This window comes from Quercus lobata, chromosome 12, assembly GCF_001633185.2.
Source record: "Quercus lobata isolate SW786 chromosome 12, ValleyOak3.0 Primary Assembly, whole genome shotgun sequence".
Lineage (NCBI taxonomy): Eukaryota > Viridiplantae > Streptophyta > Magnoliopsida > Fagales > Fagaceae > Quercus > Quercus lobata.
Window position 1 is genome coordinate 23,927,014 of NC_044915.1, and position 26,431 is coordinate 23,953,444.

General features: G+C 38.2%; 1 protein-coding gene across 2 annotated transcripts; it reads right to left on the reverse strand.

Moving 5' to 3' along the window:
* Nucleotides 1-12,378: 12,378 nt before the first annotated feature.
* LOC115970728 lies at nt 12,379-15,710 on the reverse strand. 2 transcript variants are annotated; one of them, XM_031090325.1, is made up of 2 exons: nt 15,262-15,710; nt 12,379-12,816 (listed from the first exon to the last, which is right to left on the reverse strand). In XM_031090325.1, the coding sequence occupies exons 1-2, from the start codon at nt 15,541-15,543 to the stop codon at nt 12,544-12,546; spliced, it is 555 nt and encodes a 184-aa protein (XP_030946185.1). In that variant the 5' UTR covers nt 15,544-15,710; the 3' UTR covers nt 12,379-12,543. The 2 variants fall into 2 exon arrangements, with proteins under 2 accessions (XP_030946185.1, XP_030946186.1); XM_031090326.1 differs by having other exon boundaries at nt 12,379-12,804; nt 15,262-15,702.
* Between the last annotated feature and the right edge of the window lie 10,721 nt (nt 15,711-26,431).

A 26,431-nucleotide genomic window follows, 5' to 3' on the forward strand; every position in this document is an offset into this window, starting at 1 on the left:
GGATGTGGAAAACTAGGTTTTGGACAGAACCAAGGCATTGCATAGTCCTCGGACTCAAGCCTATGGGAAAACCAACTACCTGGATGTGGAAAACTGGGTTTTGGACAGAACCAAGGCCTTGCATGGTCCTCGGACCCAAGCCTATGGGGAAACCAACTATTTAAAAAAAAAGCTATGGCACATAAACCTCAAAATCCACCCGAAGAGAACTCCTCGTTAACAGTTGGGTTAATCCCTTAATTGCACGGATTCCCCGGTCTACCTTCGGATCCCCAGTACCAAAGGGGTTGATGCGATACGGTGCAATATATTACCCAAAAGCACAATCAAGGTCCCTCGCTACTCGGCTACCCTCTCGAACGAATTATTTAGAGTTTATCGCTCTCGGACAGTGGTCTAGCATGCATCGCGCAGAACTCGGCGGTTATCCCGGTTAGTTCCAAGAGTTTAATTTATTGAGGATTACCCTTCTTATACTTGATAATATTTGTGAGTTTAAACCAGTAGGAATCTGTGTTAAGGCATTTTTCTGCCCGGAATATCATTAAGGGCAAACTTACATTTAATATTCATGCACCAAATAGTTGTTGCAGAGAAGAAAAGTATGTATAAAGAAATAAACACATCTTTTATTAAGGCAAAGGAACAGTACAGTGTACAATGAAAAGCTGAAACAAGCTTACATTAAAGCTAACTACGTAAGTAAAGGAATATACATGAAAATGAAGATAAAGCCGAGAAGGTAGCACAGAGAAGAGGTTGGCTACTTCTTCGAGACCTTATTCCTCCTCAATGCTTTTGCACGCCCATAACTCAGGCAGCAAAAGAACCCAACTTGAGCCTCACACCGCTGAAGGAAAGGTGCAGGGAGCTGGAAGTTGAGGGAGCCGGAAGTTGAGGAGCCTTCACCAAAAATTTGCCTGCAAGAAGGCAGAGGCGCTGATGGCGGAGAATCTTTCTTCTGACACACCAAAATTCTGGCATGAATAGAACCTGCTTCGGATTTTGACTAAAAGGGGGAGAAACACCCTTTCCCCTCCGTTGAAACGGAATGTTCCCTTGAATTTACGCCTCCTTTGCCCGTACCTCACTACTTTGAGTCTTAGGAGGACACGGCGCCTCCGTGGCAGATAGAGTTCCTTTTTCCCAACCCTCGCCTCAAACATGATATACCAAGGGAGGAAACTGAAGGATTTGCACGCAGGTAAGGCAACTTTCTCTCCTATTTATTTAAAAAGATAAGGTGGTGGCATTTAATTCACGCAGCGTCCCAAGGAACGCTACAGACAAAATGTCTCCGGCTCGATTTCCCACGCCATCTGCAACCATGAGATTAAAGGAGTCTCGTGAAGGCGCACCTCGAACACTGGGACGCCAAAAAGTACCGCGTGACCAAAGACTACGGAAATACCTCTTAATTTGTGGGCCCAGTAAACTTGCGGCCCAGGCCCGTTCTGCATGGGGGCCCAGGGACAGAACCAAGACATTGCATAGTCCTCGGACTCAAGCCTATGGGAAAACCAACTACCTGGATGAGGAAAACTAAGTTTTGGACAGAACCAAGGCCTTGCATGGTCCTCAGACCCAAGCCTATGGGGAAACCAAGTACAAAAAAGAAAAATTGCAAGTTTTGGACAGAACCAAGGCATTGCATGGTCCTCGGACCCAAGCCTATGGGGAAACCAAGTACAAAAAAGAAAAATTGCAAGTTTTGGACAGAACCAAGGCATTGCATGGTCCTCGGACTCAAGCCTATGGGGAAACCAAGTAAAAAAAAAAGAGAAAGAAAAATTACAAGTTTTATAACTGCTCGGATGGGAAGAGTCCCCGACTCAGATATTGTAAAATGTTAAGGCCAATAAAAGTGTTAGAATGATGGTGGGGCACTCCACTATTCGGTAGCCTAAGGGGGCTGTTCATTTTTGCGGGTGATATGTCTTCGAACGATTACTTCCTACACCGCATAGAGCATCCAGTTCTAATCTCGGCATTATTTCGGGCAATTACCGTTATTCATAGGTACGCATTGCTAGTTCAAGCAATTCTGTTAAAGTTGTGGTGACTTCTTTTTATTAGCAAGCATTTTGGCCTTAGTTGTCATCGATTCAAATGCTATATTATCGTGCTGAGCAGCGTTTGCAAATTTGTAAAAACATAGAGACAGAGCATGCGAAGTAAAATAACAACAATTTTTATTAATATGAAAAAATTATTACAACGTACAAAGAAGGGCTCAAACAAGCCTATACAAAAGGTGAGCTGCCGAAGCAACACTAACATTCGCAGTACAGATAAGTAAACAGCCGGGTGTCTTTTAAACTCGTCTTCAAAGTCTCTCCAATTTCTGCCTCAGTATTGCTTATATCGAAAGAAGAACCTTCTTTGGAAAAAGATGAAGGAGAAGGAAGAAGAATTTGAAGGAGAAGGAAGAAGAAGATGGAGGAGATGAATGAAGAAGATGGAGGACATGAGTAAAGAAGGAGGAGAAGAAGAGAGAAGAGATGAAAAGAAAGAAAAAGGAGTAAAAGAGGGAGAAAGAAAAGCACCAGGATGGAACTGGTGCTGGGAAGACTAAGAAAGGGAGGTAAAAGGAGGTGCCAGTGAACGAAGAGAGGAAGAAGCAGGGGTACTTAGTCCCTGCCTCGATCCTGACTCCCAACATACTGGAGCCATATTAGGTATGCTCATGAGAGCGCGGTTGGTACTGATGATGGGTGTTCTCGACTCAGTCACGCCGAAAGTTTGACGTGACGAGTCCCTGCTTCGGATTTTGGCTGAATGGAAGGTAAGACGAATCTTAAGCCTCTGCCATCCTTGCCCTGACCGAGCCATTTCGAGTTTTATTAGAACATGACGCTTTGAGGAGGGGTATGGTTTCTTCATCATTTGTTATGGTGAATGTACTGTGATTTAGTGTATAACTACTGGGTTAAGTAAACGCTAAGGGAGGCAAAGGGTTTCAAATCTCAGAAAAATAAAAGGGTCTCTGCACGAAAGTGATAGCCTCCTACTTGTCTTCTTATAGGAAGAGCAAAACGGAAGGCATTAAATTCGTTCAGGTTTCCAAAAGAATCTGAAAACGAAGATGTGTCCGTTCCATTTCTCCGCCTCGTCAGACGAACCGTCGAATGTAAATGAGTCTCGTAAAGGGAAGTCATTAAAAGCGTGTTTTGAATAATCAAACGACGAGAACGCGTCAGGAGTAAAATCAAAAAACGCCTCGTAGATCAGTATATTTCTTGGACAGATGGAAAACCGTCAGCATTAATGAAAGGCCGAATTAAAGGAGCCATCATAAAAGCTCGGCATTACCAAAACCCCCCTTTCCAACCAAGAGGTTGGACAGCCGGGTTTTGAGGGGCTATTGTGGGGCCCAAATGATTTATGGGCCAGACCCATCTACCCGGGGAGAATCCAAAGGCCCAAGCCGAGGAGGGCTATGGCCCAAGCTCGACAAGATAGCCTATGGATACCGCCGAGGGCAGTTCAGTCCTCGGCAGACCCAAAGTCCCCCCAGAAAGAGGGGTAAAAACGGTATAGGACTGAAACTTGGAAGAAATATCTAAAATATCCAGGGAAAGCTGCCCTTACTGCCATTCAATGCTCTGAACCTGACAGAGCCGCATTCTTTGGCTTTTACAACCACCCCCAACGACTTTGAATATGGGCTGATGGGACAAGTATCAATCTTGGAAAGGTTGACCCTATACGTGGACGAAGGACAATGAACGCAGGCAAAATATAAAAGGAAAGATAAGTAACCTAAAAAAGAGGCTGGGAAAAATGGCCAAAAACCAGAGCCTTCCAGCCCACCTCCAGGAGAAAGACTCCATGGGTGAAGATAACCTAGACACGCACGAATATCACGAAAAACCCACCGCCTGGTGACTAAGGCCTAGCCTTCTAAACCCACGCTCTACAAATGATATTGTTTTGGGCCTTTTTACGTGCGAACCCCACACCGCTACGGTTCGTTACGAATCGTGTCCTTACACAAATAATGCAAAATTATGTTACTTTAGATAATTAATTAGATTCCACTCAACACTAAACAAATTCTTATTAATCTTTTCTAAATTAATCGTAATTAAATTATGAAAGTTACTTTCTACAATTTATCTAATTTAATTAAATATTATCATATTTTTTAAAAAATGAATTTTCGGTAAACAATTAATAGGATTTGTAATGAGACAAAAATAGATATAAATATAAAATCAGGATTTGTAATGGAAAGAAATATATGATGTATATATTATTCTATATATTCACAAATGCAAATTTGATTTTGAAATCATGGAACAATCTTAGACCATTCAATTTGGGCACTTGGGCTGAATGGATGAGCAGTGGTACCCATAAAACAATAAGTCCCATGGCCATGTAATAATTGCAGAGTGTGGTAATATAGAATGACAAAGAGAGCACCACATGGACCTGCTGGTTCATCTCCCATAATGCACATGCATGGTGCATGGAGCAAATTAGGAAAGTACAACCCTGCCCCTATTATTCATTCCTATTCCTATATATGCTGTATTTTGATCTCATATTGTACTCGATCGCTTTATTTTTGTATCTAGCCAATGCACTGATCCTTATTCTACAGAACCATATTGAAGCATATATTCACAAAGATATGAAAGGACACATTTTTACGGCCTTTTAATTAATTCTTTGTTGTGTATGGCCAGACACTGGGGCGGAGCTACATGTTAGGGTGGGGGCGATGGGCCCCCAAAATTTTTGAAAATTATTCCTTTTTACTATATAGAAATATTTAATATTTTAATAATTAGCCCTCAAAAATGAGACTTGGTCCCCCCAAATATTTGAGTTGGTCCAATAATATTCTTGAAAAAATTGTCCAATTTGTCTAGTAGTTATTAAGAACGTATTATTTCTCAAATTCATTTTTTATGGTAAAATGTGTTCTCATATTTCTTAAAGTTTTGGATCATTTATGTATTTGAATACCTCATTAATTCAATTGAAATGTTTTTACTCACAATGGTAGACAATTTGGTAATTTATATTGAAAATGAAATTTGTAAGGATTTCACTATGGAAGATGGTGAAAGATTAATTTAATTCTATGAAAAATTTAATTTTAAGGATTTTATTATGAAAGATACTAATTTCTATGTATGTGTATAGATGCATGTGTTTGTGTATTTGTATGAAAGTTTGTATAGACTAATAAATTAGCAACACAAATTCCCCCCCCCCCCCCCCCGAACAAAATTTTTTGGCTCTGCCCGTTTGTTCTTGTGTACAAACAAGGTTTGTAGGTGGGAATCGAAATATTAAAGAATAGGAAATCTAGCTAATTGAGATTTAGGAGATGGAACATCAATTGGAGTTCTTTTACGATCACACACATTACCACAATATTTGTTATAAATTGATGAAATGGTCAATTGTGTATGTTGAATCATCACTTTCACATGAATCCATTATTTTTCCCCTATTTACAATTGATTACATTAAATTTGTGGCACAAAAATTATGCCCCTAGTCTTTCTCTATCAAAAGAAAAAGAAGAGATACTCAATCAACTACACATGTAATTTCCAAATATCACGTGGTTCACTCGTAACAAGGGTTACGCCCATGGAATTGCTACTTCAAGAGTTACAACTATCATCTGCATATATACTACCAAATTTAGTTTTTAGGCTACATTTTTAAATTACAATAATGAGCCTATGACATCTAATGTGATGCAATGTGCCCAATTGTCACATTTAGAGTGGGAGTGTGGGACAATGGAATAGGCAGCAGGAGAATTGGACAATTTCCTTAATAATTTCAGTCTTTAGTAGTTACGGTATAGATCAAAATTTCAGGGAGTTAACAGTATTATCTAAAGTTTTCATGTATAAGATGGATGTTGTAGCAACATTGGACATCCTGTTATTTTTATCAATAAAATTTCAGAAAGTTCTATTATCTTTTCTTTTAACTTGTGGATTTACGATATTATTAGCCACTTACATATAATTTTTAAAATAAACGTTATTTATTTATTTATTGTGGCTATCCTGTTATGTACTTATGTCACACTAAATTAATAAATTATTAATTTCCGGCCGATACAAATCATAAGATTCCATGCACCAACCAATGCAATTATTAACCTATATAGTTCACGTGTAAGGTGTGCAAGCATGACAACGATGTCTTCTCATCAACGATCAAACTACAATCTACAAACAAATCTACAACATTTATAATGTGTCTCCGGCCCCTTTTATAAGGTGTTCAATAATGAAAAGATATGATTATGAGGAGCATTGTTGACTGGTAGGTTATTTCATTTTTATTTAATTAATAAGTTCATTCTATGATACATCATTTTCTTTTTAATGTATGACACTTATTTTATCTATTATTATGCCAAAGGCTTTGTAACTGAATTGGTATTTTCTTATGTACAGAGTACTTGGGAGTTTAGAGGGAAAATGATTTGAGTTGTAGAGTTAATAGCATGTTGTAATTATCTCTTAAAAAAAAAATCTTATCTATTATTATTATTATAAAATGTATGCACAAATTTTTTAGGTGTAGTAGATTAATTTTTCTAATAAAATACTAATATATGCTTCCACTGACCACTAGAACACATGCAAAGAGTGTTATCTTTTTCAAAGACACTTAAATTCAATGCAACAATGTATTCAAATTTAATTGAATAACCTCATATATTATACATAAGGATCTATGCGTAAGTTTGGTCCTATAAAATATACATTAACTAAGACAACATCCTATACTTAGTTGTTAATTATTAAGATTTAGTAGGCCTAATGTTGCCAAACAAGTTAATTTAAAAAACTACTTGTGAAAAAAATATATTATTTAATAATTTGTACCGAAAAAGTGACTTTTGGACTAGTGGCAACAATAATGATTGGTGCCTATCACTTTGGAACTTAGTTTTATGGTTGATCAGGAATAGTCTGTTTAATAAGATATAGGCAAAAATATAATTTACACCCTATCAATTTTGTTTGTGATGGTTTTAACTTATGACATTTGTTTTTTATGATAACTCTTTAATATCAGACCAAGATATCAATCGGTTTTTGGTGTAGGCGGTGATTGAACTATAGATTTCTTATTCAACCATTGAAAACTTTACCAGTTAAATTAACTGGAACCCACTATACCCTATAAATTTATTGAATTATCATTTTAACTTACTAAATTTAAAATTTGTCATTTTACTTTATTAATTTTGATGGTACAATTATTTTAGTCATTATGTCCATTGCCATTTGAAATTATTGTTAACTCTTTAAAATGGTTGTCACTTTAAATTATGAGTTCCGTTAACACTTAATAGGTTTCATTAAAGTATTTGTTAATTGATTATTTTGGAAAATCTTTTATACCAATTTTATGAAAAATATAAAAATTAAAAAAAATCAATTACTTTTTTTTGTAAAAAAATTTAAATTTTTTTTTAAATTAATACCCTAAATTATCAGTTAACTTTTTTCTATTAATTAAATAATTTTCCTAAAAAAAAAAAAAAAAAACCGATTGTCGTGCATGTCCACAGTCCAGTGTCCAGAAAGCTCCATGTGTAGCTTTATTGTCGTGACATTCAATTATTTCAATATGAGGTGAAACTCAGATGTTTAGTCAAGAGTGGGTTTGTTTGGAATTCGCTTATATTGTTAAAATTGATTTTTTTGTTGAAAATACTATAAATAAAGGTAAATTTTTCTAGGTAAATTTTTTTCTATTAATTAAATAATTTCCTTAAAAAAAAAAAACACGATTGTCATGCATGTCCACTGCCCAGTGTCCAGAAAGCTCCATGTGTACCTTTATTGTCGCGACATTCAATTATTTCAATATGAGATGAAACTCAGATGTTTAGTCAAGAGTCCTATTTTTTTGCAATGTCTAGTCCTAGGACTCCAAAGTCCTATCAGGGAAGAAATTAGTGTTTTACTTTCACTCAACCAATCTATCTAGATTCTAGAAATAAATATTTTTTCACCGACATTGTTTACATTTTTGTTGTTTTTTACATTTAAAATTCTGCGAGAGATAGAACTGATCTGTTGTCCTTGTTGACAGTGATGGCTCCTCGTTACTGCACACAGGCCATTCATGCATGCATGCATGCCATGGATTTCAGGAAATCACCTGCTCCCATGTCACCTGCTCCCAAAAAAATATTTTCAAATATAGGTGACTTAAGGCACATATTAGTAAAACCCAAATAATAATTACCGGAAAGATCAGTGGCCCAGCCCCATGCATTCATGCAAAAAGAGCAGTCTCTGTATAATGTATGTATATAGACCAAGTTCAATTCATATGTATGGTGATAATGATATAATTATAAAAGATCAAGACCAGAGCCCACCACAGCAGCATATCTATAATCCATGCCTCTGCCGTACTTGTTACAGATGCATTTGCAGAAAAGATCAGTTCAGTTGATCATGACTAATAAGTCCATACTCTTATGGGCATGCCCTAAGAAAGCTCTACAGTGAGAAATTTTCTAGCAATTAGGGTCTCATTTCAATCTGAATTCATTATTCACTAAAATTTTATATTATTTATTTTAATATAAATTATATAATCTCTAAAAGTTATGCAATGACTTTTTGAAGCAACTTAATTATATCCTATGAGGAAAAAAAAAAAAAAAGTGAAGAGTTAAAAGGGAATTTTCAACTTTCAATTTTATTCCTTAAAAGACTATTGCATGGTGCAATAGCCTAGATCTCAATTTGAATGAGTCTAAAAGAACGGTGTATGTTTTGCTAGATTGGAGCATCTCCGGCAGAATCAGCAAATTTTTGTACTGTTTGGAGAATGAACAGTGACTTTTACCTTTATCTACTCACTTTTTCAAATACACTTTTCAACAGATTTTTTATCTCATTCTCTATCTCATTTAAATATTATTTTTTCATTCATTATTTATTCTTTTTTTTTAACAACTACACATCTTCCAACATTTTTTTATTCAACACCTATTTATTATAATAGAAAAAAAGATTTGAAGAATGAACAACTCTTAGCTAAAAAAGACCTGATGAGCTACTGTTCATTAGAAAAAGAAAAAAAAAAAAGAGTTTTAGAGAGTCTGTTGGAGCACTCTTTTGGTGGTATTTCCGGTTTCACTCTCCATATTTTGGCTATCCATAACCTGGTGGAGATGCTCTTACACCATAGCCTTAAACAACTCTTTTCTATTTTTAAGCGTTTTGGATAAAATTCTATGTTTTTGTTTTTAATCCAATATATATGTATAGACATCCAATTTTACCATTGATACCAAATTTAAAGGATAAAATGATCATTTCACAATCTCATGGTTAAATTTTTTTTTTTTTTTTTGAGAGAGTTTCAACCTATGACGTCCGCTTCTGATGATTGCTCTTTATCATCAAACCAAGACACCAATCAGTTTTTGGTGTAGGTGGGGATTGAACCCCAGATCTCTTATACAACCATCAGAGACTTTACCAGTTGAGCTAACTGGAACCCACTCATGGTTAAAAATATCATTTTGAAATATCATTTTGAACCATTAAAAGATTGTGAATTTGATTTTAAAATCATTACAAACTTTTAATGAGCAGAAGGGCAATCTTTGTATAAATATCAGAGTACTAGATTGATAAATCATAAATCGTGCAATATCATATTTCAACGATCAATGAACATTCTTTGACATAGGGTTGGACGCATATAATAATGGCTAGTTAATTGTGATTAGTTCTTCTTTATTTCTTTATTTTATTTTTTTATTTTATTTTTAATACAAGATAAAATTTCTACTCTAGCATAATCTTAAGTGTATATGTGTGTGAAACTCATTCTTGGAGACTTAAACTCCGGCCCTTGCCCTCCACACTCCACAAACATTTATATTTGTAGAGTGACCACCGTACTAAAGGTGCGCCATGGTAATTGTGATTAGTTCTTAAAATACTTCATCCATCCCAATTTTTTTGTTCTGTTTGAAAAATCAAACTTTTTTAGGGAACATCATTTATTATCTTTTTTAGCTCATAAAAATGTATAAGTTTACAAAACTACCTTTAAATAAATTTATCATTTTTTTTTTAAAGAGTTATTCTTAATAAGGTAAATAAAAAGGTGCCCCAATTAGATTGACTTTTTAAATATTTGTTAGTTTTCTTTTCAAATAGTTTTGTAAATAAAGTAGGGGTCTAATACGAACATTAGTAAATTAATAATTTTTATTTTTAGAAATAAGACAATATTTTGGGACATCCTAAAATGGAATAGAGGACAAACAAACTGGGACGGAGGGAGTATTAATTATGATTGATGATGTGTCAAAATCTTAAGGGTTCAAATCTAGAGAAAGGGTGTGTTTTTATGCATGAAATACACCTAATATGGTAATAAGAAGTTTTAACTTTTAATTGATTCAATCAATTATTTGTTTGCAGTAATGGATAATTATAGTCTGTGACAATGTTATGATATTGTGGCTATAGTCTGTGACAATCGATTAGCTGAAACTTTTCTATTTCAGATGTCACCCATAGCAATGCCAGGTCACAGACTCACAGGAATGCAGAGTTTATGAAAGGAGAATTGAGAAGGAAACTCCACTTCCCAACAAAATGGCCGTGGTGGAAACATGCTTTTTTGGAGTCAATTTAGTTCAGTCACTTGGAAAACCCATCACCACAAGCTGCCACTTCATATGAGCTTGTAAGTCCTTGTTCTCTTCCTCCAACATCTCAGTCTGAGTTTTTCAGAAACCATCCCGGTTTCAAAGTCAAAGCTATCTAGAAGTGTCTCTGGCATTCTTTTGGAGAAAATGAAAGAATAATTGATCTGTCACTTTTGGAATATGTTGTGACAACTTATGGTCCATTTGGACTGATGAGAAGAGAGGGAGAGTAGAGTAGAGTAGAGTAAAATTGGTCCAAAATTAGCCTATTTTCAGCCAACTCTACTCTACTCCCCTTCACTTCCCCTCCCTTCCCCCTCAATCCAAATGGGCTCTTAAACTGCAAGTAGTAGTATTGAATTTCATGTTTGAACTCTCATAGTAAGTTATCTTATCAGATTTTAGTTTTAGAAAGCTCCATTTTTAATGAGGGGCCATGTGGAGGTAAAATTTGCTGAATAGTAACTTTTAAGGAAAATTTTAGGTGAATAGCATGTATTTGAAGTTATTTAGTTGTGTAGGCAAATCGAGTTTAGTAAACTCGTGTTCCAACTCAAAATCGAGTTTAACAAACTCAAGGTCCAACTAGTATAGGTCTGACGTGGAATTAAAAAAAAAAAAAAAAAAAAAAAAAAAAAAAAAAAAAAAAAAAAAAAACCACGTGGAAAGCAAACTTGAGTTCCAGACTGTAAAAATTAATTCACTGTATTCACAGAACACTAACACACTATTTCTTTGCATGCTTTGTTTTCTTTTCAGTCAAAGTCAGTGATTCAAATTTTAAAAAGGTTGGGCGTTATTCATTTGCTTTTTGACAAATGAAACTAAATGTGAACTAAATTCAAACCAGTGCTTCAAATTTCAAATTTTTGTTGGAACTTGGTAGTGAGAAGCGGTGGACGCTTCATAAGAGGAGTGAAAAAGAAGGGTTTGGAGCTCGAGTTCCACGTGGTTTTTTTTTTTAAAACCACGTCAAATGATTACCCATTGGAACTCGAGTTTGATAAACATAAACTCAAGTTCCAAAAAACAGTCTACATAACTAAATAACTTCAAACGCATGCTATTCACCTAAAATTTTCCTAAAAAGTTACTATTTAGCAAATTTTCCGCCATGTGGAAGTTTAATATGATAGTGCTGAGTGGAAGTTACACAGCCAAGCATTGTTTTTGGCTCTACCAATTCATAAAGGATTTAAAAGATTATTGATCTGTAGCTCTATTTGAATACATTATATCAATAAGTATTTTTAGCAAACTATATAAAGAGATTATGCCCAACCAATCTTGACAAAATAGTTGCATCTTATTATAGTTTATTATGCCCAACCAATCTTGACAAAACGGTTGCATCTTATTATAGTTTATTAGTTTGAGATCTATAGTTTTTAATAAATTTGGATTTAGAATAGGTCTTTTAACCCAAATGGGCCGAATCTATCTTTTTCCGTTCTTAAATAAGTACATTGAAATGGACCAAATTGGACCAAATGGACCGAAATGGACCAAATAGACAAAAGTGCTATGCTGATGTGGCTCAATAGGAGCGTAGCAACAATAAATACTATGTCTTAGCTTAGATATTATATAGATGAACTTAACCCTATATATGTACACTTTGGATTTAATTCTTTCAAATAACACACATGAAGGAGGCCTTTTTAGCTATCCTGTCTTCAATACTCTCAAAGTTTGCAATTAGAAAATTCTGCTTAACATTGAATAGCACAAAATCAACTTCATAAGTGAAGGCACAAATAAGTGAAGGCACAAAATCAACTTCATAAGTGAAGGCACAAATAATTTTTCCAATTAAACAGAAGTTAGTTATGTTCAGAACCCAACTGGTTAAACAACTAGACCTGTTCTATACGTTGGGCAATTAAGTTCACTGCTGCGTTTGCTGAGGAGAATGCCCCATGAAAACTTTCTTGGTATGAGATTGATTGTAACTCTCGAGCCATCTTCAACAAAATCTCGCCCAGGTCTGTTTGTTTCTCTAGCAAAGATTTGTAGTATGAATTGGCAGCAACCTTGCTGATTTCCACATTGGTTTCTTCTGGACAATACTCATCATCCAACCATTTATGCAGGGTAATCCTGAGCCACTCTGATTCCTGAAATAGATGCTGGAATGTCAATCAGTATCACTAAAGCCTAAATTGTGCATAAGCGTTCAAATGGTTAATAATCATTTTAAATAAATTACAATGAAAATCTCAAAAGTAAATACAATAATCTCCTTCCCATAAATAAGCATTTCATAGCATTTGAACTATTAAAAGATTGATTATAAATCATTCAAAAGAATTCCAGATCGAGGTGGAACACAACAATAATTCTTCCATCCCATGTAATGCAAAATTGACAGTAATGTTGGACACTTTGTCCCTGAGATAGCTAGCAACTAGAGATTTTGTAGGACAAAATTATAAAATTTGAGAGGTAAAGCACTGTAGTCAAATGATGAGAGATGCCTGCCTACTAACAGGTGATCTAGCTCTATCAGTTTCAATCAAGCCAAATCATTGAGTACATTGGGTGTGTTTCATACTTAAATGGCTCCCATTGTGGAAAATTTTGGTTTGCATAGAAAACTATTAGATGAAACAGAAAAATAACACCATATCTCCTTGTCTATGTAAAAGTAAAGGCAGCACCTCCTAGCTATATTTTCTGCAAACAGGGCTGTTCTCTCAATGGTGGAAGACGAAGAATTTCCAATGAACCTCACTGAATCATAGTTGATCCAAAGATAATACGATACATCAATCAAATATTCTTCTTAAAAAAGACAATTTGAAACCTTGAACAGCAGTGCTAGTGAAACAGCAACCCATCCACGTTCCCAAAGAACCAAATTTTACCTCAAACTCAAGTGCCTACTACCGTGTATGGCTATTAGAATTTCAAGAACACAGCTTGATGATTGTTGGTTATTGATGGCTCTAATAGCTGTGGTCTAGCTATAACAGCAATAAAATCAGCTGATCAAGGCAATACAAACAGCAACACATAAAAGATCCATGCTTCAAAAGACATAGAGCTGCCTAGCTTAGGAAGTCTGATTTCTAATTGGGTATTTCACTCCCAAGGGAAGTATTTTTGCCACCACAACCAAGCCTTAGTTCCAAAATTTTGGGGTTGATTATGGATCCTCAACATACTAGTCAAGGTCTACCACATGTATTCTTTTTGGCCATTCTATTCTATCCTAAGTCATATTCTATGTTACTTCCTTAATTAACATGTCCTTTTTACTAGTTTAGTTAATGTTATTTTTGTCATTCTCTATCATTTTGCGTTCCCTAAACTTGGAATCAACTCACTATGCACTCCACTCGCTGCCTACTCCACTCATTACCACTAAACGACGAAGCCAGGAGCGGAAGGAGGGACTTGAACCCTCAACCTCAGCCTTGGCAAGGCTATGCTTTACCATTAAGCTATTTCCCCCAGCTACGGTAGTGGCAAAGTACTACTAAGCAATTCACGCATCACTTGATACGGATGACTTCTGTTTTTTCGTCGGACCACACTCTTGACCTCCGATCAAGCTACAAACACGAGTAGGTAGGCAGCTAGGGGGGAGGGGCAGCTGGGTTGCCTTTTTTAGAAATCTTCGGCCACTCAGTGCCACTATTGGTGCAAGTTGTAAGGAGTCTTGGTCATGAGTCGAGCTGGGGCGTCATTTCATTCTCGTAACGGGAGTGAGTGCACTGCAAGACCAGACAAATTACTCCCTCACCTCGCAGCTGCGGCATCTGTCTTTTAAGTTAAGTCATATCCTAAGATGGCTCCTCTTATTCTATGATAATCCAAGCAGCAGCTTCACAAGTCCGCTTAGAACAGTCGATTCCTGAGCCATTCGTTCTCCCCTCTTGGTTGGCGTTTGCCAGCCACTAGAGCAAGTATGAGAACCTACAGTGAATGAACTTAAAGAACCACAGATTTGGACCGGATTGTACACCTTTGTGTTTGGCTATGTATATGGATGTGCATAAAGAAGGGACGGGACATCTCTCTCCTTTCTTTGGGGGGGAAGAGAGAGTGAATAAGCTGGTGCATTAATTGCTCTCCTCTAAACATGACTAAACCATCTCAAGTTACCCTCCCTCCTCTTTTCATTAATAAGCGCCACCCTTATCTTGATTTCCTCATTTTGAATATTATCTTTCCTTATATTTCAACTTGTCCATTTTAACATTCTTGTTTCAGCAACACTAATTTTATGAATATGTTCTTCTTAATAGCTCAACATTTAGTACCATAAAGCATAGTTGGTCTAGCCTTATAAAATTTTCATTATTAACCGTTAAAAAACATTATTAATCTTTAAAATAATCAATTAATAATAAATAAAAAAATCCACCCTTCATCATTCTATGAATATCCCTAAATTTTTATGGTCACTACCCAACAATCCAACATTACAAATTTACAATACCATGACGATTAAAATGGGGAAAAAGATATAAAAGCAATGCACACTAAGCTAGTAAACTGATATTGAAAACAAATTCTATAAGTTGAAGAGGAAAATGGGGTATGAAGAAATTGGAAAAAGTTAATACCTCCAAAGCCCTGGAGGGGTCCAACCAATGGTCTGGGACCCTCAAGTCTTCAACTTGAGCATTTTGGCCATCTGGGTCTTCTTCTTCTTCATCTTCATACCCATTGGTTATTGGGTTTGGATGAGACCGTGATTTTAGAACAGTGAGTGAATGCTTAAGAGGCTGAATTGGTTGAAGTGAGAGAGGGAAGTAGAGGACGGGAGAGGTAGCTGTGAGTGATGTATGAGGATTACTGTTTGGGATGAGTGTAGTAGTTGGTAGAGTAGAATACAAGGACATCATGGTTTTGGAAATTTTTTGGGTCTGGGTTTCTTGTTTTCTGTCAGTTTCTCGAGAAAAAAAAAGTTGGAGTGGGAATAAATGGGTTGGTCGCGGGAAAGGGTAGTTAACCGGTGAGGACAAGAGCAATTTCGTTTCAGTAACATGTTCTTGATGAGAGTCGCTATGGTATTTAATTACGACAATACTTCTCGACTTAATAAATTAACATTCTTTATTTTTTCTTCAACAACAACTCATTGAGTTTGAGCATATTGAAATCCCAATTTATTAGAGAAAGCCTCGATATAACTTTTGTGTTATGACTCTAATGTATCAATTATGAAGGGTAGCCTAATAGATAAAAAAGTGAAGGATTCATGTGAAAGTGGTAAACAACCCTTACTTGTTAGTCACATCAAAATTGTGACAAGAGTTGTAATACAAAAATTATAGTTCTAGAAAAACTCAATTTATTACATCAATATTGTTTCATTACAACTTTTAAATTCGCCTTAAAAGTTATGCTTTTGCTAACATTTTGAGTGCATGATTGTTAAAACAAATCAAAGCGTTGCCACAATTTTGTTTTCTTTGCCAAGAGTTTTGTAGTTCAATTGGCACCTCTTGATGTTTTTAACATAGACATCCAAGATTCAAATCCCCTTCGTACATTGTTACAAAAAATAAAATAAAAACAACCTTGTTTTCTTTGTGCTTTAACATGCATATCGGATGTTATACTGAAAAAAAAATCATGAGTTATGGTGGCTTATGAAGGTGGGCAATGGTTGCCTTCATAATAAATTCTAATTGCCTAAAAAAAATAAATTCAGTATCGCACATAGATGGCGCTACAATATGGCTCCCTAGGAAGTTATTGCCTTAACAGATGAAATAGTCGCCTCAACAACTCTTTTTTTTTTTTTTTTTTTAAAGTAGTTTTCAAGTCTTATGTTTCTTTTGAATTATCACAATTCGCAAACTATATATATATATATATATATATATATACATATCTAAAAGCTGAAGCGTAGTATTTATTGTTACTACGCTCTGATTAGGCCACATTAGTTACCCCATCACTCACTTATTTCCAATCATTTTTCTCTTATTTCTTGACTCTTCTTCTTCATATTAATTTTGTACCTTACTGTTACATTTTCACTAACATTTTCCCCTCCATTTTACCTTTTCGTTTCTCCACTACTTTTAACCTCTTCATTTATCCCTTCATCTTCCTTTTGTTTTAACTCTTCTTATACCCATCCTTTAACTATAAATTTCCTTTTCTCCCTCATTCTATACATATTTTCTCATACAAAAAAAAAGAAGGGTTATCTCTCTCTCTCTCATGTTTTTTCTTTTTGGTGGATTTTTTATTTTTTGTATCTCCACTTTATGTTGATGAATTTTTGTGATCTTTAGAATTCTACTTTGAGTTGATGCAATTTAGATTTGTGTTTTTAAGTCACAATATTATATATATATATATATTTATAGATAAATGTTATCCACAATTGCAATATAAAAATAGTATATAAGAATATAGTGTTATTTTATTACATAGCATGATTTGGATAATTTGGTGTAACTATACTCGCATTTTGGGTTTTGCTCATTATCTTTTGGTTTTTATCTTTCTATTTTCTCACTTACATGAATGGGCCATTAATTTCAATTATTTTGTATATTTTGCTCAAATTTGATAGTGTTAGTTTAACTTCTTTAGTTTATTATGTTTAGATTAGAATTGTATGGGCATTGAAAGTGTAAATGGAGGCACATACACCATTTTTTTTTTTTTTTGCTGGAAAACATTGTGGCAATATAGTAAATGTACTAAATTCGAATACAAGGCTGCCTTTTTGGAGGTTTACTTTTCCTCAAGGTGGAATACAATGGACCTAAGTGCTTGCATATGTTGGAAGTTTTTCTCATCAAGTCTATGTTTATCATCTTAATTTAAGATGGTTCTGGTATGAAATATTTCTGCTACTATGATATGCCATGTTTCATTCTCTAACTTTCCAATAAGCAAAGCTTTAAATGAATGTATATCCATTTAAATTTAAAATTTTAATGATTTATTTAATTTTTATTATTTATTTCTATTCAACAATAAATAATTTATTTATTCACTTAAACTTAATGGGAACCACTTAGATTTAGGCGTGTAAATGCCAAGAAAGATATCTAATAGCCAATGTGTAAAAGTCACAAGAGCAAAAGGTGTTGGCTGATGCTCTAATGTCAAGAAAGCAAACTAACATGTAAATTCAAAAGTGGTAAATGTAGAGAGATAGAAAAATAACTTTATTTTTTGTGCGAGAAAACTATGCATAAAATGGAATAAAGAATGTCAGATTTATAGTAAGAGGATGAGAATAAGAAGAGCCAAAATGAAGGAAGATAAATGGATAGAGGAATAGTAATATTAAGGTAGATATTAGTGGGGAGATGAAAATGTAAAATGTAGGGAGAAATTAAAGTTAGAGAAAGTGTAACAATAAGTTGGAGAATTAATAATATAAAAAAGAGTTAAAAAGAAGAGAGAGATAATATTTTGATTGTTAAATAATGAATTTCTCTCTCTCTCTCTCTGCATTTTTTTTATTTTTATTTGACATAATTATTTTGAAAGCGAGAATTTAAGTTTATATCAAAATACAATCTTGCTATGTATTTCATTATGCCTATTAACTATTTGAGTACTATCAAGTGTGATTTTATGATAAGTTTTGATTATCATAATAATCTCCTTTAAAAGAATGAGAAATTTGAATAATGTATTTGAAACTTATAGAGTTTGTAAAAAAAAATGAAAAAAAAATATATATACCATAACATAATTTAGAAAAATATGGACTACCTCTAAAAGGAATAATATAAATCAATCATATCAAAAACATTAAAAGGTTATATTTGAAGAGATGGATAGATGGAAAATAATTTTAAAAATTGTGTAATTTATAGGAAGAACAACTTATCTTCCACAAAATTTAAAGAATAATTTATACTGTGGGGATCGTTCGATTAATAGGCCCATAGGATTCAGAATGGGTTCAGGATTGTTGGGCCAGTGGCCCATCGGAGGCCATATACCCGTCCGAGGACACCATGGTCCTCGGCAGAACGCGTCCGAGGACAATCGCGTCCGAGGACGATCAGGACGTGGTCCTGTTGCGATCAGATCTCAGAATTCAATCATCTCAAAGGGTAGAGTAGCCGACTAAAGATGAAAGAGATAAGGCAAACAAATATCTGAAGCTACAGCTACCTCTGCATTAATGACCTCTCAACCAACTCTCTGGCCGCATTAATGTGGAGGTGATACCTGAACAGTGGGGAAGCAGCCTTACAGCTGCCCATAGGAAGTTCCAGGAGGTGCCAGATGGGACAGAAAGAAATCCTCCGAACCCAACCTACACGTGTGCAGCGAGGATGGAGCGCAAAGGGAGATATATAAACTAAAAGAAGAACATGAAAAAAGAGGGGAGATCAAGACAGAAAAAAAGAGAGAAAAAGAAGAAGAGATGGAAAGTAGAGGGAGAAAAGGGAGAAGAGAAAGAAGGATTGGGACTAGTCACTAAGGAGGAATATCCAGAGTATCAACTGAAAAACCTTGAACGTTCATGAAATTGAGTCTTTGGAGGATAGATTACAGTTAGCCTAGTTCTTTACACCCACGCTCTAAAAATCATATTGTTTGGGCCCTTTACGTACGAACCCGATACTGTTTTGGTTCGGTACTAAATCGTGTCCTTACAATTGGCGCCGTCTGTGGGAAGAACTTGTGTTAGCTTGTGTAACCTCTAATACAACGTTTTCGATGGAAGGAGTGGAACTGCCTCACCCCGCAGCGGGGCTGCATCAGGGTGATATCAGCCCGCATCAGGCGGAGTCAAGGGGCTCTCAGCATGGTGGTCCTCGAAGAAGTCCCGAACAGAGGGAAGTCCAGGAGGGGAGCATACATACTACTCACACCACGAGAACCCGTACACGCGGGAAGAGTCACGTTTCCCACGTGAAGCATGATGGGGATCTGCAACGTGAGATTGCGGACTTGAAGAGAGAGTTATGCCATGCACGACGGGAACGTTCACCACCTCGCTTCGAACTATCATCCGGGGAGTCGGATGAAACTAGTTACAAGCGGAGGTCGAGGACTCCGCAAAGCGAAACTTTCTCCTACGAAGAGGAGCGTCGTCATAGGCGTAGGCATAAAAGTCCCACTAGCAGGGGCTTGGGAAACGATGTGATGAACAAAGCATTGAGTCAGATTTCCAAATCACCATTTACAAGAAGCATAGATGATGCTACCCATCCTCGGCGGTTTAATCAACCTACGTTCTCTCTGTATGATGGCCACTCGGATTCGGTGGAACATGTAAGTTATTACAGCCAGAAGATGGCTATTCATTCCAGGGATGATGCTCTGATGTGCAAGATTTTTCCATCGAGTTTGGGTCCAACGGCGATGAGGTGGCTCAATGGCTTAAGGGCCAATTCTGTGGGATCCTTCAAAGCACTGACCCAGGCTTTTGGCGCTCGCTTTATTACATGCAGCAGAACTCCTTTGCCTCTGGGCTCCTTGTTGACTTTGTCTATGCGAGAGGGTGAGACTCTCAAGAGCTACTCGGATAGGTACTGGGAAATGTTTAACGAGATAGGGGGGAAGAATGACGCTGTGGCTATAACCACCTTCAAAGCCGGTCTCCCAGCTGACTACGACTTGAGGAAATCTTTGAAGGGCAAACCTGTCACCAGTGTGCGCCAGCTGATGGACAGAATAGAGAAGTACAAGAGAATAGAGGAGGATCAACATCAGGGGAAAGGAAATGCCAAAGTGATCCCTCAGGAGAGAAGGGATTTCAGGTCGGATCGTTATAATAATAATCGACCAAGGAGGGACTTCGCTGGGCAGTCAGCCTCGACGGATGCCCAGGCCGTTAATGCAGTGTTTCGGGAGCCTGTTCAACAGGTTTTGGAGAAGATAAAGGATGAGCCATTCTTCAAATGACCTAACAGGATGGCGGGAGAGCCTACAAAGCGCAACCCGAGTTTGTATTGCCATTACCATCAAGACCATGGTCACACGACAGACAACTGTAGGAATTTATGGGACCATTTAGAGCAGTTGGTCCGAGAAGGGAAATTAAAGCCCCCAGCGTCGGGTTTAGACATACTAACCAATGGGGCGGAGTGTGAAGATCTGGAAAAGGAGATTGTCGCTGATGATCCAGAAAAATTCTTCCGAGTTGGGGCTAAGCTGCCTCTGCAAGAGAAAGCGAGTTTGCTGGAGTTCCTCCGAGCCAATGTGGACGTCTTTGCATGGGACCCATATGAAGCCCCAGGAATAGACCCAAGTTTCATTTGCCACCGGCTCAACGTGAACCCTGCCATTCCCCCTAGGAGATAAATCCCTCGACGACCATCGAAAGAGCATGCCGAGGCAGTTAGAAGTGAAGTCGCCAAGCTGAAACAGGCTGGGGCTATTAAAGAAGTCTTTTATCCCTAATGGCTGGCCAATACGGTGGTAGTAAAGAAGAAAACAGGGAAGTGGCGAGTGTGCGTTGATTTCACCGATCTTAATAAGGCTTGCCCTAAAGACCCATTTCCTATGCCCAAGATTGACCAGTTGGTGGATGCAACCGTGGGCCACCCTAGGATGAGTTTCTTGGATGCCTTTCAAGGATATCACCAAATACCGCTGGGCGTTGATGATCAGGAAAAAACCGTTTTTGTAACCCCGATTGGGAACTACCATTACAAGGTGATGCCCTTCGGTCTCAAAAACGCTGGGTCTACCTACCAACGCATGATGACGAAAATGTTTGAGCCACAGCTAGGAAGAAGTATTGAAGTTTATATTGATGACATGGTGGTGAAAAGTAAGGTAGTGACTGAACATGTGGAGGACCTCACTAGCATCTTCGGGATATTAAGAGAGCATAAGTTGCGCCTGAATGCTTCAAAGTGTTCCTTTGGTGTAGGTTCCGGGAAATTCTTGGGGTACATGGTGACCCATAGGGGAATTGAGGTGAATCCAGATCAGATTAGGGCCATTAACGATTTGCAAGCGCCTCGAAATCCAAAGGAAGTCCAGAGGTTGACGGGGATGACTGCTGCGTTGAACCGGTTCATATCCAGGTCGGCTGAAAGGTGTCGTCCTTTTTTCCGTCTGTTACATAAGTGGCAGGGATTCGAATGGACCGAGGAGTGCGCTGAGGCGTTCCAGCAGTTGAAAGACTATTTATCCAAACCGCCTATCATGTCTAGCCCTGAAGTGGATGAGGTGTTGTATGCCTATCTGGCGGTAGCTCCTCACGCAGTCAGTTTCGTCTTGATGCGAGAAGACAGTGGCGTCCAGAGGCCGGTTTATTATGTGAGTAAATCCCTCCATGAAGCCAAGGTGAGATATCTGTCGTTAGAGAAGGCCATACTGGCAGTTGTTCATGTAACACGTAAACTTCCGCACTATTTTCAAGCTCACACTGTAGTTGTCTTGACTCAATTGCCTCTCAAATCCATACTTAAAAGTGCTGACTATACCGGCAGAATTGCCAAGTGGGGAACGATTCTGGGTGCTTTTGACATCAAATACATGCCCCGCACCTCTGTGAAGGGTCAAGTTCTTGCCGATCTGGTAGCTGAATTTGCTGAGTGCCCTAAGGAAGTTAGTAGGAATCAAGATCACATGGATAAAAAATCGGTTGGCGTAATATCCGCTCCAGGAGGGCCGGTATGGAAGGTATACGTGGATGGGGCCGCAAACCAACGGGGAGCTGGATTGGGATTGGTTCTGATATCTCCCGAAGAGGTCATCATCGAGAAGTCGCTAAGACTAGGGTTCTCAGCTACTAACAATGAATCAGAGTACGAAGCTTTGATAATGGGAATGAGCATGGTCCATAAAATAGGCGGAAAGGCGGTGAAACTGTTCTGGGACTCGAAGCTGGTTGTTGGCCAGGTGACTGGAGAGTTGGAGGCCAGAGACCCAAGGATGCAAGGGTATCTGAACCAGGTTAGGCATATACGAACAAAGTTCGAATCTTTTGACGTATTACATATTCCACGAGGTGAAAATACCCACGCAGACTCCTTAGCGACCCTTGCCACCTCCTCAGTACGAAGTTTCCCTCGGGTAATTATTGTCGAAGACTTGCATACTCCCGCTTCCCCAGAAAAGGAAGTTTGCCAAATTCGTCAAGCTAGTCTGGCGCCATGCTGGATTGACCCTATATTAAAATTTCTCGACAATGACGTGTTGCCCGAGGATAAGGTGGAAGCTGAGAAAATACGAAGGAGAGCACCTCGGTACTGGTTATCCGAGAATAAAAAGCTATATAGACGGTCCTTCTCTGGGCCATACTTGCTCTGCGTGCCTCCTGAGACCACAGAATCAATCCTGGAAGAGTTGCATGAAGGCATTTGTGGAAGCCATACCGGAGGAAGGTCCCTGTCATGCTGAGCACTAACGCAAGGTTATTGGTGGCCGAATATGCAGAAAGAAGCGCAGGAGTACGTTAAGAAATGCGATCAGTGTCAAAGATATGCTCCAAATATCCACCAACCCAGAGGAGTTCTTAACCCTCTTTCGAGCCCTTGGCCCTTTGCACAATGGGGACTGGACATTGTCGGCCCTTTTCCTAAAGTTATAGGAAACAAGAAGTACCTGCTGGTCGGCACAGATTACTTTACTAAATAGGTTGAAGCTGAACCCTTGGCGAACATCCGGGACGTAGATGTGAAGAAGTTTGTCTGGAAGAACATTGTTACGCGATTTGGAATCCCACGAGTTCTTGTTTCGGATAATGGGCTCCAGTTTGATAGCAATGCCTTTAGGAAATACTGTTCAGAACTGGGAATAAGAAACAGATATTCCACTCCAGCTTATCCGCAAGGCAATGGGCAGGCTGAAGCTGTTAACAAGGTCATTGTCAATGGGCTTAAGAAGAGACTAGACGACGCGAAAGGAAAATGGGTGGAAGAACTACCACATGTGCTTTGGACGTATCGAACAACACCTCGACGCTCGACGGGAGAAACTCCCTTTTCCATGACCTATGGGGCCGAGGCCGTTATTCCCCTGGAAACTGGATTCCCAACATTAAAGACCAGTGCATTCTCTTCTAGCAACAATGACGCAATGTTGGAAAAAAGTCTAGACCTGATTGAAGAACGAAGGGAGAGCGCGATGGTACGGCTAGCTTACTACCAGCACAAACTCAAGCAGTGCTACGATAGCAATGTGAGGATGAGGCCGTTAGCCATAGGAGATCTGGTGCTGAGAAAAGTCCTGGGGGCCACTAAGAATCCAAATTGGGAAAAACTGGGACCCAATTGGGAGGGACCATATCGGATTACTTCAGTAGCAGGAATAGGGGCTTACTATCTAGAAGACCTAGATGAAAAACCTGTACTCCATCCTTGGAATGTAAATAATCTCAGAAGGTATTATTACTAGTAAAGAAGTTTCAATTCAGATTTTCTATTTTAAACCTACGTCGAATATGCATCCTGTAAATTTCGCATCTTGTCATATCATACTGAATTGTTAAAGAAACTGAGTTATGCCAACTGTGGAGAATTGTTAAACAGAAACTGCCAGGTCCTCGGATCGCAAACTTAGTGGAAATTAACATCCTATCATACTGAATTGTTAAACAGAAACTGAGTTATGCCAGGTCCTCGGATCGCAAACTTAGTGGAAATTAACATCCCATCATACTAAATTGTTAAACAGAAACTGAGTTATGCCAGGTCCTCGGATCGCAAACTTAGTGGAAATTAACATCCTATCATGCTGAATTGTTAAACAGAAACTGAGTTATGCCAGGTCCTCAGATCGCAAACTTAGTGGAAATTAACATCCTATCATACTGAATTGTTGAACAGAAACTGAGTTATGCCAGGTCCTCGGATCGCAAACTCAGTGGAAATTAACATCCTATCATTCATACTGAATTGTTAAACAGAAACTGAGTTATGCCAGGTCCTCAGATCGCAAACCTAGTGGAAATTAACATCTTATCATTCATACTAAATTGTTAAACAGAAACTAAGTTATGCCAGGTCCTCAGATCGCAAACCTAGTGGAAATTAACATCCTATCATTCATACTGAACTGTTGAACAGAAATTAGGTCATGTCAAGTCCTCAGACCGTAAACTCGGTAGAAATTGACCTGCTAAGTGATGTATCAAATTATTAAATGGTAAATAGAGCGGTGATGAGCTTTCTAAATCATAAACTTGAAAAAAAAAATGCCCTATGAACATTCGTTAAAGAGTCAGAAAGAGAAAGCCCCGAATGCAAGGTTGGCGTGTAATGAAAAAGGTGATTGAGATGGACCCATACAAAATTACGACGACAAAGTAAGTACGGGTGAAGATAACTTAGATTCATCAGAATGATAAGAAGCTAAACGAGAAAGTACTCTATTAAATGTCTAGTCAAAGTTACAAAACAGTTTCTACTTTTTTACTTTTAATTGGTAATTTCCCCAGTTGATTGAACTGTGGAGTCCAATTCTTGTTGAAAACCTTGTGAGACCGTCTCTGCCTTTGAAGCAGTGGTGGGTTTGTTGGGGGAAGCTCCTGGAGGGGAATTGCGAGGCAGAGCCTCCTCGTTAGGGTTAATAGCTGGGGAAGGGGTATCAGCCTGGTACGATTGAGGCGCTGAAGAGCGTATCGCTTCGGGGGTAATATACGTTCTCTGGCTTACGTAGTTCCGATGAGGCTTCAACCCCAGCACGGTCCCGAGCCTCACTCCAGGTTCTCGCGCAGAAGATGCGGCACACCTCCGGAACTTCGGCTCTTAGGGCTTTCTCAGTTTCAGCTATCCCAAGTTCATAGCCCTTCTGCTCGGCTTCATTCATTGCCTGTTCGGACTTGATTTTCGCTTTCTCGGCTTGTTCTTTGAGCTTTTCAGCTTTCTCCCTTAGCTTCTGAGTCTCTTCCAGATACTTCTTAAGAACAAGAACTTGCTCCTGAGTCTTCTTTAGCTCGGCATTCGCTTCGCGCAGAAGCTTGGCTTGTTCCTCGGTCTGCTTCTGGTAACCTTCTGATGTCAATTCAGCATTCTTGCGAGCTTCTTCTTCGACCTGTAATTTTTTCCTTGTGGCAATTAAATCCTGTTCAAATTTGGACAAGGTTTGTACAGCCGTTGCCCTTCTTTTCCTTTCACCATCTAGCTGGTTGGAGCAAGCATTGAGCATCTCGTCGAGCTTGAAAGTATTTTGGATGATCTGTAAGAAACGGGGTGTGAATTAGCGTCCTAGTTAATGAAAAATGCGCATTAGTAAGCAACAGTCGCACAATGAAACAGTGTAAAAAACAGTGTCTCACCATGCCCAAATATCGTTTGTTGTCAAGGATGAGTTGATTCTTCCTCACATTCTTTATCTCAGCCATATCCTTTGGGAGCAATAAGGCCTCCTCTATGGCCGAGGCTACATGACACCCAATGCCGCTGTTGAAGTCCCTTATAGAGGCATCGTCTCGCAGGGGCTCCCCACTGAGCATAGGAGCTGGCAGCCACGCCTGTGAATCGGGATGTGGGGAATCGGATTTCTCTTGACCCCGCGTAGCGGCGTGCCTAGTTTTCTGCTGCTTTGCAGCTCGTTGGACATCCTCCTCTCGAGTGGGGCGAGATTTACTCGCATCTATCACCTCCTTACCCTTCTGTTCTCTGCGCTTTTCTTGCTCGGCAGTACTGGTCGGCGTTGGTTGCGGAGAAGATTGAGGAGGGTGGCGAGGAACTGTAGGAGGAGACCTGGCTGGAAGAGATGAAACCAGAGATGGTACTGTTTGGGCAGGTGCAGCCTTTCCCTGTTGACCTTCCATCAGCTCCATTAAACTTTTCTGGGGTTTCCTGTGTACCCCCATCTCGTCAAAACTTTCCTTGG

Bases quoted from the DNA above. Each gene is read 5' to 3' on its own strand.
- LOC115970728 (XM_031090325.1), bottom strand. From the start codon at position 15,543: ATGATGTCCTTGTATTCTACTCTACCAACTACTACACTCATCCCAAAC. The intron at 12,817-15,261 runs GTATTAACTTTT...TTGACATTCCAG, and splicing joins ACCCCTCCAGGGCTTTGGAG to CATCTATTTCAGGAATCAGA.